The sequence below is a fragment of the Phaenicophaeus curvirostris genome, chromosome Z (genome assembly GCF_032191515.1).
Source record: "Phaenicophaeus curvirostris isolate KB17595 chromosome Z, BPBGC_Pcur_1.0, whole genome shotgun sequence".
Taxonomy (NCBI): Eukaryota; Metazoa; Chordata; class Aves; order Cuculiformes; family Cuculidae; genus Phaenicophaeus; species Phaenicophaeus curvirostris.
This window is the reverse complement of record NC_091431.1, coordinates 37,865,834-37,879,843: the sequence shown is the minus strand read 5'-3', so window position 1 is coordinate 37,879,843 and position 14,010 is coordinate 37,865,834. Positions and strand designations below refer to the sequence as shown.

At 42.4% G+C, this 14,010-nt stretch overlaps 1 protein-coding gene across 5 annotated transcripts; it reads left to right on the top strand.

The window, feature by feature from the left end:
• The first annotated feature begins 587 nt into the window (after positions 1-587).
• On the top strand, positions 588-12,686 carry LOC138733189 (AN1-type zinc finger protein 5-like). 5 transcript variants are annotated; one of them, XM_069880173.1, is made up of 6 exons: positions 588-1,064; positions 4,124-4,278; positions 4,718-4,829; positions 5,231-5,328; positions 12,097-12,222; positions 12,481-12,686. In XM_069880173.1, exons 2-6 carry the CDS (start codon positions 4,128-4,130, stop codon positions 12,627-12,629), a joined length of 636 nt encoding a protein of 211 aa, XP_069736274.1. In that variant the 5' UTR covers positions 588-1,064; positions 4,124-4,127; the 3' UTR covers positions 12,630-12,686. The 5 variants fall into 5 exon arrangements, with proteins under 5 accessions (XP_069736274.1, XP_069736277.1, XP_069736273.1 ...); XM_069880172.1 differs by lacking the exon at positions 588-1,064 and adding an exon at positions 1,608-1,726; XM_069880174.1 differs by lacking the exon at positions 588-1,064 and adding an exon at positions 2,079-2,220.
• Positions 12,687-14,010: the final 1,324 nt, after the last annotated feature.

Below are 14,010 nucleotides of genomic sequence, written 5' to 3'. Positions count from 1 at the left end.
ACTCAGATGGTCCCCAAAAAGCTGCCCGGTATTTAGCTGTCATATACTCAGCACTACTTTATACGTAAGAAATTGTAACCAGACAAGGGCCACGCGAAGGAGCCAAGGTGCTCACAAACAGCATGTTCAGAAGCACAAGAGCGAGCCCCGGCTCTCTGCAGCCACACAGATCGGCACAGAATAACTCGAGGAGCGCATTCGAAAGTCCGCGCGCTGCTGCACCAATCAGGGCCAACCTGCCTCATCACGTCGCACCGAGCGAGGCCTGGAACGTTTAAACTGTCAACGCGCACCGTAGCAACTAACTGTCCGCGAGCGTACAGTTGGCGGCGGCGTTACCGGCGAGCTGGACGCATCCTCTCGTCTCTCCGCGTTCGCACCTTGTTCGCGCCTCCTTCGCGCCTCGCCTGCACCTCGCCAGCGCTTCACCACCATCCTTCTACTTCTGCTCTCCGCCCCTGGGCGCCAGTGCGCATGTCCCGACAGGGAGACCGCGCTGGGAGGAAGAGGAGGCGGAGCGAGACCCGGCAGCGGGGCTCGTATTCCTCCGCCTCCCGCTCCCCGCCTCGCACCCTCCCTCGGGTGGCCACTTATAACTTCTTCACCCCCTGCTTCCGACTTCCTGGAAGCTGCCCCCGGTACATTAGGTACCTCAGCTCACTCCGCTGCCGCGACCACGGCAAATACTTCTGCTACTGCAGGAACAAGAAAGTGAGCCTGTGGTGGCGGTGGCGGTACCGCCGCTGGTTCTGGTTCCCACCTCCCCCCGTCTTTGCCGTCTGCCCAAGGCCGGCGGCGGGGCGACCCCCGACTCCGGTTCCCCCGCCGCTTCCGACTCCATCCCTGCCACCACCCCTGCCACCACCTCTGACACCACCCCTGCCACCACCTCTGACACCACCCCTGCCACCACCTCTGACACCACCCCTGCCACCACCTCTGACACCACGTCTGCCACCACCTTTACCACCACGTCTGCCACCACGTCTGCCACCACCTCTGCCACCACCTCTGACACCAACTGAGCTTCCTTCCACGGTGTTGCTGCCCTTCAGATGGCTCAGGTAGGTGGGCTCTGGCGGGCGGGCGGGACTCCGCGGGTCCTCACGCCGGGGGTACGGGGGTGCTCCCCGCGGGCCGCCCCGGCGCGGTGCAGGCGATGCGGGTCCCTCGTCCCTCGGCGGCGGGGCCGGGCCCCCCCGCCCCGTCCGGCGTGGCGGCTCCTCAGCCCGGCGGCCGCCGCGTCTTTTGTGTCCGGTGGCTGCATCGGAGGAAGAGGGGACGGGGGAGGGAATTAAGGCGGAATTAAGGCGCTGTGGGCGCTCGACAGCGGCTCCCTCTTTGTGTCCGCCTCGCTGCTTGGCGTTCCGGCCTCCTGGGTAAGCGCCTGGAGCGGTCCGCTTCTCCACCCTGAGCGGCCGCGGTGACCCCGTACACACGCACACACACGAGCGCGGTTTCGCTATGAGTTTTTATATTTTTGTTTTAATATCGATCTTTCTTCGAAAAGCGGCCGTTGAGGCGACTAACGGTTGCTCTCGGCGCGCGCCAGGGTCTCCCTTGCTAAGCTTGAGGGGGCGGGGGGCGGGGACAGCAGGGGGCGTCAGTCCCCGCCCCTCCGGCGTTTAGCGCGGGGGCGGGCCGCGGGTTTCCGCGGGAGTCAAAGGCGCCGGGTTAAATGGGCTCCTCTTCTTCAGGTCGGGAGGTCCCAACGCTTACTCCGAGGGTAAGGCTGGCGGCGGAGCCGAGACCTTTTCTTTCCTTCCCCAGAAAGGGCGAGGGCTGGGTCAAACTACCCGCTTGCGCGGTCTGCGCTTGTGAAAGGGCGCGGGAGCCGGCGGCCAGAGCGGCTGTCGGAGGTGACTGGCCGGTGACGCGGCGTTTTCGGGCTGCGATTTCGGCTCCCCCTAGAAGGACAGGGTGGCCGGAGCTGGTCGCCGGGCCGGGCGTGGAGCTGACGGCACGGCCCCTGACGCCGCTGCCCTCCGCCGGGCGGAAGCAAGAGCCCGGCCCACGTGACCGGCGCGGCGGCGGGGTGCCCTCTGGCGGCAGGCGCGCTCGGCGCGGGCAGGGGCGACCCCCGGGACGCGTTCATAGCCGGGAAAAGAGCGGCTTCTTAAGCGTCGGATAACAATGGCTTGACCTTTCAGTTAGCGGCCTGCGTCCCGAGTAGTGGATGAACGTAGTTAAAACCAGCATTGGCGTCTAAAGCTAGATTTAGTAAGTGGATCACCAGAGGAAGTCCGCTGAGGCTGGCAATAGCAGCGTGTTTGACGCCAAAAGCGTCATCGGGCACCGGCACGGGCTGCCCAGGGAGGTGGTTGAGTCAGCATCCCGGAAGGTATTTCAAGTACAGGTAGATGGAGGGCTCAGGGGTATGATTTAGTAGTGGACAGGTTTGCTTGGACTCGGTGTTCTCAAAGGTCTTTTCCAGCCTAGGGATTCTGTGATTCTATGATAGCATTTTGAGCTCACCTGCTTCATAAAAAGGGCAGAGGTGCGGTCTGTAGTTCTGTTTACGTAGTCGTAGGCCTAAAACGGATTAAAAAACTTCTTAGGGTTCTTTGGATGAGTCACGGTTTCTTCTGGCCGTCTGTGACTGTGAAACTGTATCAGAGTCAGCGTGGAGCTGTTTTGTAGCTCTGAAAGAAAACTATACCTGGAGGGTGTTAGAAAGGCGTAAGATAATACAGCAGTGTGTACCCTGAAAATGAGGTCCTGTGACCATAAGCAGGCAAGCAGATGAGTTTTGCTTGTTTACTTTCTCCTGCTCTTGTTTTACTTTGAACGCAGAAATTCAGTTTAAGTAGACAAAGGTAGCTGTTAATTGCAATTGTCATACCAGTGGAACATAAGTTGATTATTTGCAGCATGGATTTTCTTAGCTAAAATAAGTGTTTCTCTGTAAACTGTACTGAATTTCTTTTCAGCAGTTTTGACTTCCCCCACGCATCAGCAGTCAGAGATCTCTTACTGTGTCTGTTGCTGATTTGGAAGACAGCAGTGTAGAGACTACACTAAAATGTCTCCAGGTGTTTCAACTAAGTTTAAATTTTGGGAAGACAAGTGCAATATTCTTACATGTCCTCAATTTGTAGCAAATCGGTTGATTACAGTGCGCCAGTTTTATCACCCTTGGGAATCAAGGATTTGATTGCCGTTCATTTTTTCTGACCTTGCTTTGCAGAGGTTAACCAGCAGTGAAGGTGAAGTATTTTTATTCCTAACTTCTGCATTTCATTGCAGAGAATTAGCATTGTCTGCCCTCGGGAGGCTCAGAAGTCTTACTATAACTTTATTAAGACAAAGGATTTAACTGGATTTTTTTAAAACAAGTGTGTAGGCTGTGTAATAGCACTTATTCAACAGTTTAAAGTTGTTAATTTTGTTTCTTTTGGAAGAGTAAGACCTGGTCTAAGTTTATATCAGACATGCACTTCCAAGTCTTAGTTGAAGGGCCACTTGTACACGTGTTGTTGCCAGTTAATACTTGGTATCAGTTTTCATACACAATATGAGCAGGGTTCATGGCCTTGTTTTGGAAACTTCCTCTGAAGATAGGAGTACAGACTCCAAATGACTGCTTGCAATGCTTATGGGATTTTTTTTTTGTTCTATTTGACAAACGTATGGTGAAAGCAGGTACTGCTAATAGTGGAATTAGCATCAAAATTATGCAAGATCAACATTACTAAAGAAGTGGGGTTCTCCTCCTGGATCAGAGGAAAAAATCAGCTATGTTGTTTGCCAGAACTGTTTAGTAGATATGAATTTGGTCTTCCTTGTCACGCATATCCCTGTTAGAGCTCAGAGGTTTGTAGTTAAGGACTTTTTTGGCTGTCAAATTGTGCGAGTTATGACCAAATTCATACAGCTCAGTGCCCAACAAGTACACTATTTCTTAGTATGATGGTTCTTTTTCTTCTCTTAAAAGATTTATAGCTATGTTACTTAGCAATACAATTGCAGTATTGAATGGTATATTAACATCCATATAGCCCTCTTTAAGAATGCCTTTATCACTTAGGAGGCAGGGTGAGCAGACATACTTCTAGTTCTAAAGCCTTGTAATTGATTTTGGTGGCATGCCAGCTCCTAATGGAGTTCTTTGTTTTATTTACAGAGCCATGATTGAAGAGGCAAAACAGACCTCAGGGCCTATGCTGTGTAGTACTGGATGTGGATTTTATGGAAATCCTAGGACAAATGGGATGTGTTCTGTTTGCTACAAAGAGCATCTTCAGTGGCATCAGAGTAATGGTAGAAACAGCACCATGGGTAAGAGTGTGTGGCTTTTTCTTTCCTTCTTTCTTTATTTTTTTTTTTACTTCTTTTAAAATAAAACTTACAGAGAATGACAGGAAATCCCATAACATTTTTTCAGGAGAATTTCTGAATGCTGTGTTCTTAAACAATGAATATCGAAGAGTATACTACTTTAAATTACAGTAAACATAAAAATACATTTCTGTGTAATGTGTTCTGGTCTGCTTGGCTTTCAGCCATAACTTACTTTCCCACTTGACCTTCTCTGTTAATGTATTCTTACCCAATCCCTATATTTTGATTGTTAACAGTATAGGCTGTCTTTAAATTGTAATTAATATGCAGCAGAAGTGAAGGTTGTAGGCAGGCGATTCATAGTTTTTTAAGAGACTATTTCACAACATGTATTCTGCAGTTTGTTTGCGACTAACATGTCAAATTCTTGATATAGGAGCAGCCAGTGGTTCAAATGGTCTTACCTCAGAGTCTTCATCTATACAAAGAGCAGTCACTAGCTTAAACAACTGTGAAGATGTCGCTGGTGACACATCTGGACAAACAAGGTAAGTTGCAAGTATTACTTTGAATGAACTATGAGTGTCCATCAAGTTGAAGCACTGCATCAGTCCTGCACTACTGCAGTGAGTTTCTCCAGGCATAAAACGGTCTGTATTCTTGGTAGTGCTTTATGAATCTGTGTAAGTGAGAACTCATGAAAATACTTGGTGTTGGAATGCTGTCTGTAAAAGGATGGTGTTGATTTATCTAGAGACATATTTGCTACAGGTTTGCCTGTTTTCTGGGGAAATTATGATGGAGGAAGAATTGTGTTTTGAAGGTGGCAGAAGCAGGGGTCAGGAATGTTTGTTAGTAGCAATTGAACAGGTAGTCTATTGATGGGTCTGGACAACTTTAAGCTTTTGTTACAAATGCAAAACTAATGTGTTTCACTGTACTTAAACAGAAATGTGCCTGTTGCCGTTTTGCCTGTAATGCAGCAAATGACAGAACTGAACATTGCAAGAGAGGAGACAGTAACACCAAAGCCAGAGATTGAGCCAGGTATGTTTACAGAGTAACACTGGGTACAACTAATGACTTAGTGGAATCTGGCAGCTTGTTTACTTTCTAAGTAGGCATCTCCTGTTGTGGTGATGGTCTTGAGCAACTCTTGAGGTGATTGTTAAGGGTGTTTTTTGTGTCCTTTCTCAGAATCAAGAAAAAGGTGTAGTGCCATGATAGAGCTTTAAGAAGCATGTTTGAGGTTAGCGAAGAAAATTGACACCTGCATGGGTAGTTTTGGCTCCTAAACCTTCACTTTTGAAAGTAAGGACTCTAAAATTGCGTTTGAACAAGGGAGTACACATTGAAGTCAAAATGTTGAGATTTCTGTGTATTATGTAGCAGTACAATTCCTGCTGACTCATAGCAGTCAAAATGGCTTGCTGCATTTAGAGAATGGACTTGTTAGTAAATTCCATTCTACAGAGGAGTGGGGCTGTGAGGGAAGCAAATAGTGGTTTAAAACACTAACAAAAGCTGTTTAGGGTTCTTGAACTAGTTGGGTAATGAGTAAATATATGCAAAGCATTATTCCTCAGGTGTAGTGTACTTGCAGCCTTAATTGCAGGGTGTGTGTTGTCAATTTAAAAGCTTTTTTCTTGTACTGGAAGGTTTTAGCTGTAGTAGTTAAGCATTAAAATGTAAAATATTTATTGGAGAAGGTAATGGGGGCAGCTTTCTTACCTGCAACTAGTGAGTGACTGAACACTTATCTATTTATTTAAGTGGACATTGTAACGCACTTGTTACATACATGTACATATCAACGCTTTTTTATGTAACTTAATTTTTTACATTATTATTTTTATGGGATTTTAGTTCTGAAACCCTGTTAAAACAGTTCATGTTTAGTAAGAAGTCGGTTCTCTCAAGCTGAAGATAAAATTAATTTTTTCAATTTTGAAGCCAGATGTAAATCACAGAAGATGCTACTCAGCACCGTATTAAAGTGATTTCTATCTAGATATATCTTTACCAGCTAAGAGTGCTCTGGCACGTGGTATTTAATTTCTCAGTATTTGTACTTACTGCTTGCAGCAAGTCATGCTGAGTCAAGATTCTGGGACATGAACTAAAGTACACTTACAACATATATTTGGGGCTTCGTTATATAAAGACTGAGAAGAGATTTTTCGAAGGATAAACTTCCTGTAACAGATGTAATCTGAAGAGCCCTTTTGGTTGTATCTTAGAAATAATCTAGTCTTTGCTGCAATATTTATGAACTAATCTTGCCTTGTTACAAACTCTTACCTGAAATATGGCAGGCCATAGGTGACTTTACTCCTATTAGAACTACTAATAGGGATTTGTCATTTTGTTGGGTGTAAAGGACAGTCTTCAGTTACTGTTGACATTTTACCTGGTTTTCAGGTACTGTGGATCAGCTGTACGACAGGTAGTGTCACACAGGACTCTGTTAGCGAGAACAGGGGAAGAACTCCAAAAGCAGCTTAAGATACTTAGCTATTGTTTTAACCTCACAAGTAAAAAAACTGTCACAGGCTTTTGTAGAGATCACTGGAAAAACTACTAGAGAACCTAAATATGTCTCAAAGACTTGTGGAACAAAACTGCCTTCATGAGTACATACCTGTAACTTCGTGAGACAGCCTCAGCTGCTGTGTTACAGTTCAGCATGAATCACAGACAACGCAGCATAATGTCCTTAAATGCTATTCTTGAGGTTTATTGGACACCTAAAATACACAGAGTGTTGGCTGTGTTTCGTGGTACATTGATCTCTTGTCTCACAGGCAAGAGAAATTGCCCTAGAGTTTATAGAAATTCCTGCCATGTCTGGACTAGTTGCATTTTTCTTCTCTTCCTTTTTCCGGTATCATCCAATGTGTTTTTCCTCTCAAGGAGGAACTGAAACAATGGTAAATATAGTTTACATCGCCTCGTAACAACAAAGCTAGTACTTTCTATGAGGTGCAATTCTTGAAGATAATGACACAGTCATGGAATCGCTAATGAAAACAGTCTTAAGCACTGACCCTAGCAACTGAATTTCATAACCGCCTTATCAGATACTAATAGATCTTGCCTTCCGTTTAATGTCTTCAACAGTATGAAGTAGCATTCTCTCTAGGGAATGAAATTTTGGATATTTCCCTTACAAGCGAGAAAGTTAAAAATGGTCAGCTGTTCTTTTTCCTGCAGTCCGTAGCATAATATTTTATTTGTATGCTTTTGCAATTAAAGCAACTGACTTGAGAGGGTAGTGAAGCTGAAAACAATGAAGCCTAACAGGTTTATTTTTCTTGGTTTTTGTTGTTGTGTTGTAATTTCTTAGTTTGTTTACTTGTTTATTTGCAAGTTTGTAAATTGAATGGTGGGATGTGTTCAGTGCATTGTGTGCCTGAATGACTTCTAAGTCAGACAAATCTGACTGCCTTTATGTCCAAACTCAAATTCATGAGTGGGCACTATTTACAGAACACTTTGTAGCATTTTGATAACCTTTTACACTTCTAAAGGATTGACTTCTAGTACAGTCTTGAAGAAAATCAGTTTATGTCCAAAGCATTTTAGAAATGTGATTCACAGTTGGTTTGATTTTTTTTGTTTGTTTGGGTTTTTTTCCTGTACTGAGTTGCAGGAGTTAAATGCAAAACTTTGTGAACTCCTCCTTTCATTGTGTCATGCTGTCAGAGTAATGTATCTATCAGGTTGGTGAGGCAGAGGAGAATCCTTCCTTTAAGAAGCTTGAAGGGTTTCTAGCAGATGCTCAAATGGCAATAAAAGATCTGCACGAGAATGAATTGCATTGTAACAGCTAAAAATAAGCTGTTTTGAAAACAAGTATGTTTAAACAATCAGTACAGCGTATTTTTGGCATTTCCTTGTGCTTTTGTAGGTTATTACCTCACTGGATAATGAGACTCCAGTCAGGTCTATCAGTGTTTTCAGATGTGTACTAGAACCCTTTTAGTGGGGGAGGGATTTTTGGTTGCTTGGTTGTTTCTAAACCGAGTAATAACTCTGGTTTAGGGGGGAATGTGATTAGCTATCATTTTGTGAAGCCACAGCTATAAACTAGTACTGCTTTTCAGGAAAGTGAACCAGAAATTTGAACTTAGCTATGGTCTGTAGAAGTCCATCCATCTTGTAGCTTACCCTTTCTGTTCCCAAGTTAATTGGCTTCAGAAGACACTTGTCTCTTGGCTTTCTACCAAGCTGGTATGATTAGCGTTATTTTACAACTGTCTTGCGTTCAGGTTGTGATGCTTGTTGTGGGTTATCCTCACCTATATTGCAGATAAAACACACTGGTTCTATCTGTGATGTGCACATTGTGTTGCAGATAATATTGTAAGTTGCCGAGTAGACAACTAGCTTATGAGAACTAGCTTATGATGGTAACTACATGATTTTTTTTAATTTTGAGTGGTAGCATTGTGAGTTAATACTTCGGGGTCTGAGATTTGTTCTCCAGTAACCTTTCTACCTGTAGGTTGATTAGCTGTCATGTATGACACGTGCCTAACTTCTCTTATCAGTGGCCTTGCTGTTCCCATATGCCTTTTGTAAAGATGCATCTTCAGACAACAGGTGAAGGAAATTTTCCAAAATTCATGGCACAATGCCTGTTGTTGTGTGGGTTTTTTCAGGCACTTCTCCAGTATTTGGTTTATATTAGTCTTCATTAGCAGATCCTAGCAGATCAGCGACAGTCTTCCTTGTACATCATGTTAATGCATCTTGCAGTGCCTATGGATAATAATTTAAGGACAACATAATAGTTAATAAAGACCTGTCTAGATCTGAAGAATCTTTACCTCAAAGTTTTTTGGCCTTGTAGTAAGAGAACTCATCTGGTAAAATTCAAGTGAAGTAAACCTGATCAGTTTGAGCCTAAGGTTGGGAAAGGAAATGACCAAGGTGATGGAGAGGGCTACGTGCCAACAGGAACTTAGTTACTATGTGATAAAAGCTGTTATAGGTGTGAGGGGATTGCTTCATCTGAACAGTGTTACTGAGGAAGCAGGTTTGCAGGTACTAATAACAACTGTTTTCAAACTTTGAGTATTTGTTCAGTTGTTCATTCCGTGGTGATCACGTAGAGCACTTTGGTTGATAACACTGTGATTTCAGGCATAAGTTTAATTTAATGTATTGAGTACTGGAATTTTACTCAGCCAGTTGGATTTGGCTTCTTGTGCCAATAAGTAGTTGTCAGGATAGTATGTGATGAATTTATATTGGCTCCATATATCATGGCAAAACAGCTATAATTTACAGTACTTTTCATCTAAGCCACAGGTTGATGAGAGATGATTTTTGTTCTGAGCTTTAAGTAAGGGACAGGGTAGTCAGCTTTGCCTCTGTCCTAGCCATTACTCAGAAGCACGTTTATGGAAATCTAACACGATAAAAGCTCATTATCAGTCTTAACTCTGCTGGTGTAAAAGAACAGGAGACTCCTTTATTCCTGGAGAATAATTAATAGACCATTTTTCATTTGGATTTAGAGGGCTGTGTCTCATTTTGTCTTGGGACCTTTTAGAGTTCACTACTGCATATTATGTACTGCTTTTCCTTCTTGGTATATGTTTGAGTTGTGAGGGAAGGATCCTGTTCAGCAGCATTTGCAGGAAATGTGCCTTCTACAGTTCCTTAGTATCATTTTAATCACTTTCCAGTTCCAGGTGTGCTAGTTCCACAGTTTCTTTATGTAAAAGACCAAGAATACCTGTAGTAGTTTGTAACATTTTCTGTCAGGTGGTTTTATTCACAGTGACTTTGCTTTGTGGTAGAATTATCTACTTAGGATTTCTTTTGCCTTGGTGATTCCTGGGAAGCTGCTGTTTCCACTTTTGCTTCCTTGTTGGCATGATAGGCAGTGATAAAGGTTTATCATCCTTGTTTTCATTTTCCCTTAGTAGATCTTTTGAGTGACTGCAGGTTACTATTGATTTGCCCCTTATACCTTGTCTTTTGTACCTATCTGAAGCTGTGTGTATGCTCTTTTGAAGCTGCCCCCGGCTACTCATATACCACATTGCAAAGCATGTGAGCATTTCTGGTTGCCCTTTTTCATCTGCAGATGAACTGAGGATTGTATTTGTTTGCCCGGGTGATCAGTATTTTCTAGATAAAGAATAATTTTTTTTTTCTCAAAAACCCAAAATCATCAGCAGCAATTACTCCAAAAAGTTCCAATAGCAGCAGCAATGATAACACTAGTGCTGCAATAGTTTTCTTATCTCCCAGACTTGGCAAAATGACACCGACACTAAACTTCCCAAATGTTTTTGAAAAATACCTATGCGAGTTAACAAATAATAATGGTAGTCTATGGCCTTAGTTGCTTGTTAGGACTGCTGCCATAATGTATAGAAAATATTAGCAACGGTTGTTCTACTGCATGAACTTTTTTTGCTATGAGCACTGAAAATTCCCTATTATCTTTGAGAGCTTGTCACTTCTAAATCTTGTTTAGAGCATGAAGTTCTGACTGGGGGCTGTCTTACTGTACAGTGAGTTGTGAGTCTTTCTTGGTTTTAGTGGTAATAGCAAGCTGGTTTCCAGAATGCCTGTGAATGTGGTAATGCAAACACAATTTTAAAAAACAGGCATGAAGTGTAAAGTTGGAAAAATGTCAATGTAACTGTTTCTTTACGTCTGTAAAGAAGTCCACCTTTCATGGAATAAAAAGCTTACTGATCCAAAAGAATCTCTACTAACATCCTATGTGCATGAGGTTGCTTACAAATAAGTCCTTAAAGTACGTGTACTCCATTTATTCTGGAATGCATTTTGTAGTTTGTTGGGTTTTAGAACAATAGATGTCATCATACAGCTGGGGTTGTTCAGGGAAACTGTACTGGGAGCAGGTGTTAAAGTTGTGTACAGTAACACCTCTCTCAGCTTTCCTCTGTTTCAGCTTAGATATGAAGAGTATATTTAAAAAAATTATTTGATTCAAAAATATACTTTTTAAACAAAATTTACAGATTCATAAAAACACACAAAAGGACAAATTTTTGTCCTTCAGTGAACTTCACAAAAACTTGTCACCTTTTAATTAAGGTGTTCATTTGAAAAATTACTCATTTTGACTATGCCTGCTTGAACACTAATGCTAAATACACTACATAAATACTGATACTCAGTGTAAATACCGCACTTCATTCTTTAAGCTATTGAAAGGTGTTGAAAACACGAGGGCTCTTTTGAACTTCATGTGGTTTATAGCTGTGTTTTGTAACTTACAATATCAGCGACTTGCTGTCTGCTGTATTGGTGAACTGGATTAGGCACCCAACTTCACAAGTTTAGTGGCAGAGTAATCCCATACTATGATAGTAACACATTACTGAATTTGTTTCTAAAATACATTCCTCATAATTTTATTCTCTACAGGTATTCCCCTCTGTTCAGCAAATTTAGCTGTGATTAAATTGTTATTGGTTTAGATTAAATGTTACTAGATCGTATGGTTTTTTAAAAAAAATAAATGTGTGCATTTCTGGAGTGCTTCCCAAGCCCTTAACACCTGCATAAATGTAACAAATAAGTGTCTTATTTTCTAGCTGGTGGAATTGTGAGGAAGATCTTTTTGGCTTGTGTAAAGCCAGTACCTAAGAATCCCTATCTGTTTTACACTTTCATAGACTAGCTTATATAGTACTTTAGACAACAAACATCAGGGTCTTCTCAGGGGCAGTTAATCCTTAAGGAATACATGTATGCTACTCAATAGCTAGTGAAGTCAGGAAAAAGAAGTTTATCCTTTATTTCTTTTGTTTGCTTTAACAGTTGGCACTCAACCATCCCCATCAGTTTCTCAACCTAATACTTCTCAGAGTGAGGAAAGAGCTCCTGAACTGCCCAAACCAAAGAAGAACAGATGTTTCATATGCAGAAAGAAGCTTGGCCTTTTAGGTATGTAAACACTTTGTCAGTTTTGAACAGATGTGTATCATTAGTTGCCACATGCTAGATTAAACTTAATGAAATACCCATACCATTAAATTAACTTGCTTATTCAGAATCTAAATGACTTAGTTCAACTATTCATTTTTCTTACTCTCTATGTCAGAGTTGATGAACATAGCCCCATTGTAGTGACTAAACTCTTAATTTACAGCTTAAATAAATACCAAGAGCTTCTTAGTAATGTTTCTTTTTTTCTCTATGCAGGAATTGAATGCAGATGTGGAAACGTGTTTTGCGGAATACACCGTTATTCTGACAGACACAGCTGCCCATATGATTACAAGGCAGAGGCAGCAGAAAAAATCAGGAGAGAGAATCCAGTTGTGGTGGCTGAAAAAATCCAGAAACTATAGATCACCCCCCTAAATATAGATCACCCCCCTAAATATAGATCACCCCACTTGTTAAAAGACTGTCTACTGTTCATTTTTACTATATTCTAGGAGAACACAAAAGAGCAGGTGCATGGCCATTTTCCTTTGTTCTCAAAAGTTTTACTTTTAGTCTTGTCTGGTTTAATGATATTTCAGAATGTTTGTTACAGGCAGCATTGGATAGATACAGCCCTTGAAAATATGTCCTCCCCAGAATATAATTGGATGGTCAGAAACATGCAAACGTGCACAGGAATGCACATGCAAAAAGGACAGACTCTAGTTTACATGTGTATAGATGTATACTATCTGCATGTTTGCAGGAGATCTGCCTTTTGCGATGTGTTTGAGACGTATACTCCTTGACTGGTGTTGTGTATCCATTTTGGAGAAGCTGGCAGTCTACTTCTGTCATTTAAAATCTCATTCTAATTTTAGTTTCTACCATTCATTGCTTTCCAGCAGAATGTAAGCTACGTAGATGGATCTGCTCTCCCAGACGGCAGTGGACAGGTGTTAGTAAGATAGGTGTTAGCAAAATCTTAACAAATATAAAAATCTTAACAAATATAACATCAAAAGTCTAAATTTAAAATATAAAATCTAAAAAGTGTAAACAATAGTTTCATAGTAACAAACATAAGACACACTTGGGTAAATGGTAACTTGGAGGTAACTGGATGTAACGCTAACCAATTACATTCTTAAAGCAGTTGCTGGCGTTCTACAAACATAATGTTAACCTTTTCTAGCCAGCTCTTAACAAACGACACAAGCTTACTCAATATACAGGGTCCAAAAATCAATGCCAATATGATTATTATGATCAGCCCTATCAAAGCAGATATCAGGGTGGTCAGCCATGGTGAATGGTTAAACCATGATTCAAACCAATTTTGTTGTGCCTCTCGTTCCCTTTTTTGTTTTTCCAATCCCTCTTGCAATTTGGCCATAGCATCCCTCACTGCTCCGGTGTGGTCCGCATATGCACAACACTCTTCCCTTAGTGCAGTGCACACTCCCCCTTGCTGTAAGAACATCAAGTCTAACCCTCTTCAATTTTGCAGCACTACTTCAGATAGTGATCGAATTGATTGTTCTAATGCAGTGATTGATTGCTCAATTCTGGCCAGGTCCTCGTCTACTGCTACCCTCAAGGCACTAAATTCTTTATTCTGTTGCACCAAGGATGCCACCCCTGTACCTACTCCCGCACCTCCTATAATCACTAGAATAGCTACTGTCAGTGCTGTAAAGGATTCTCGTATGATCCACCTAAACAGCTGATAGAGATGGCACTCTGATCCAATCTGTCTTATAGTAACAAGCCCTAAAATCAAATTACACAAAGGCAGAGCAG

What these genes read in the sequence shown, in the direction of transcription:
- LOC138733189 (XM_069880171.1), top strand. Translation starts at nt 4,086, where the DNA reads ATGCCAGCTCCTAATGGAGTTCTTTGTTTTATTTACAGAGCCATGATT. An exon ending in GACACATCTGGACAAACAAG is followed by an intron (nt 4,830 to 5,230) that starts GTAAGTTGCAAG and finishes GTACTTAAACAG; the next exon opens with AAATGTGCCTGTTGCCGTTT. An exon ending in AAAGAAGCTTGGCCTTTTAG is followed by an intron (nt 12,223 to 12,480) that starts GTATGTAAACAC and finishes TTCTCTATGCAG; the next exon opens with GAATTGAATGCAGATGTGGA.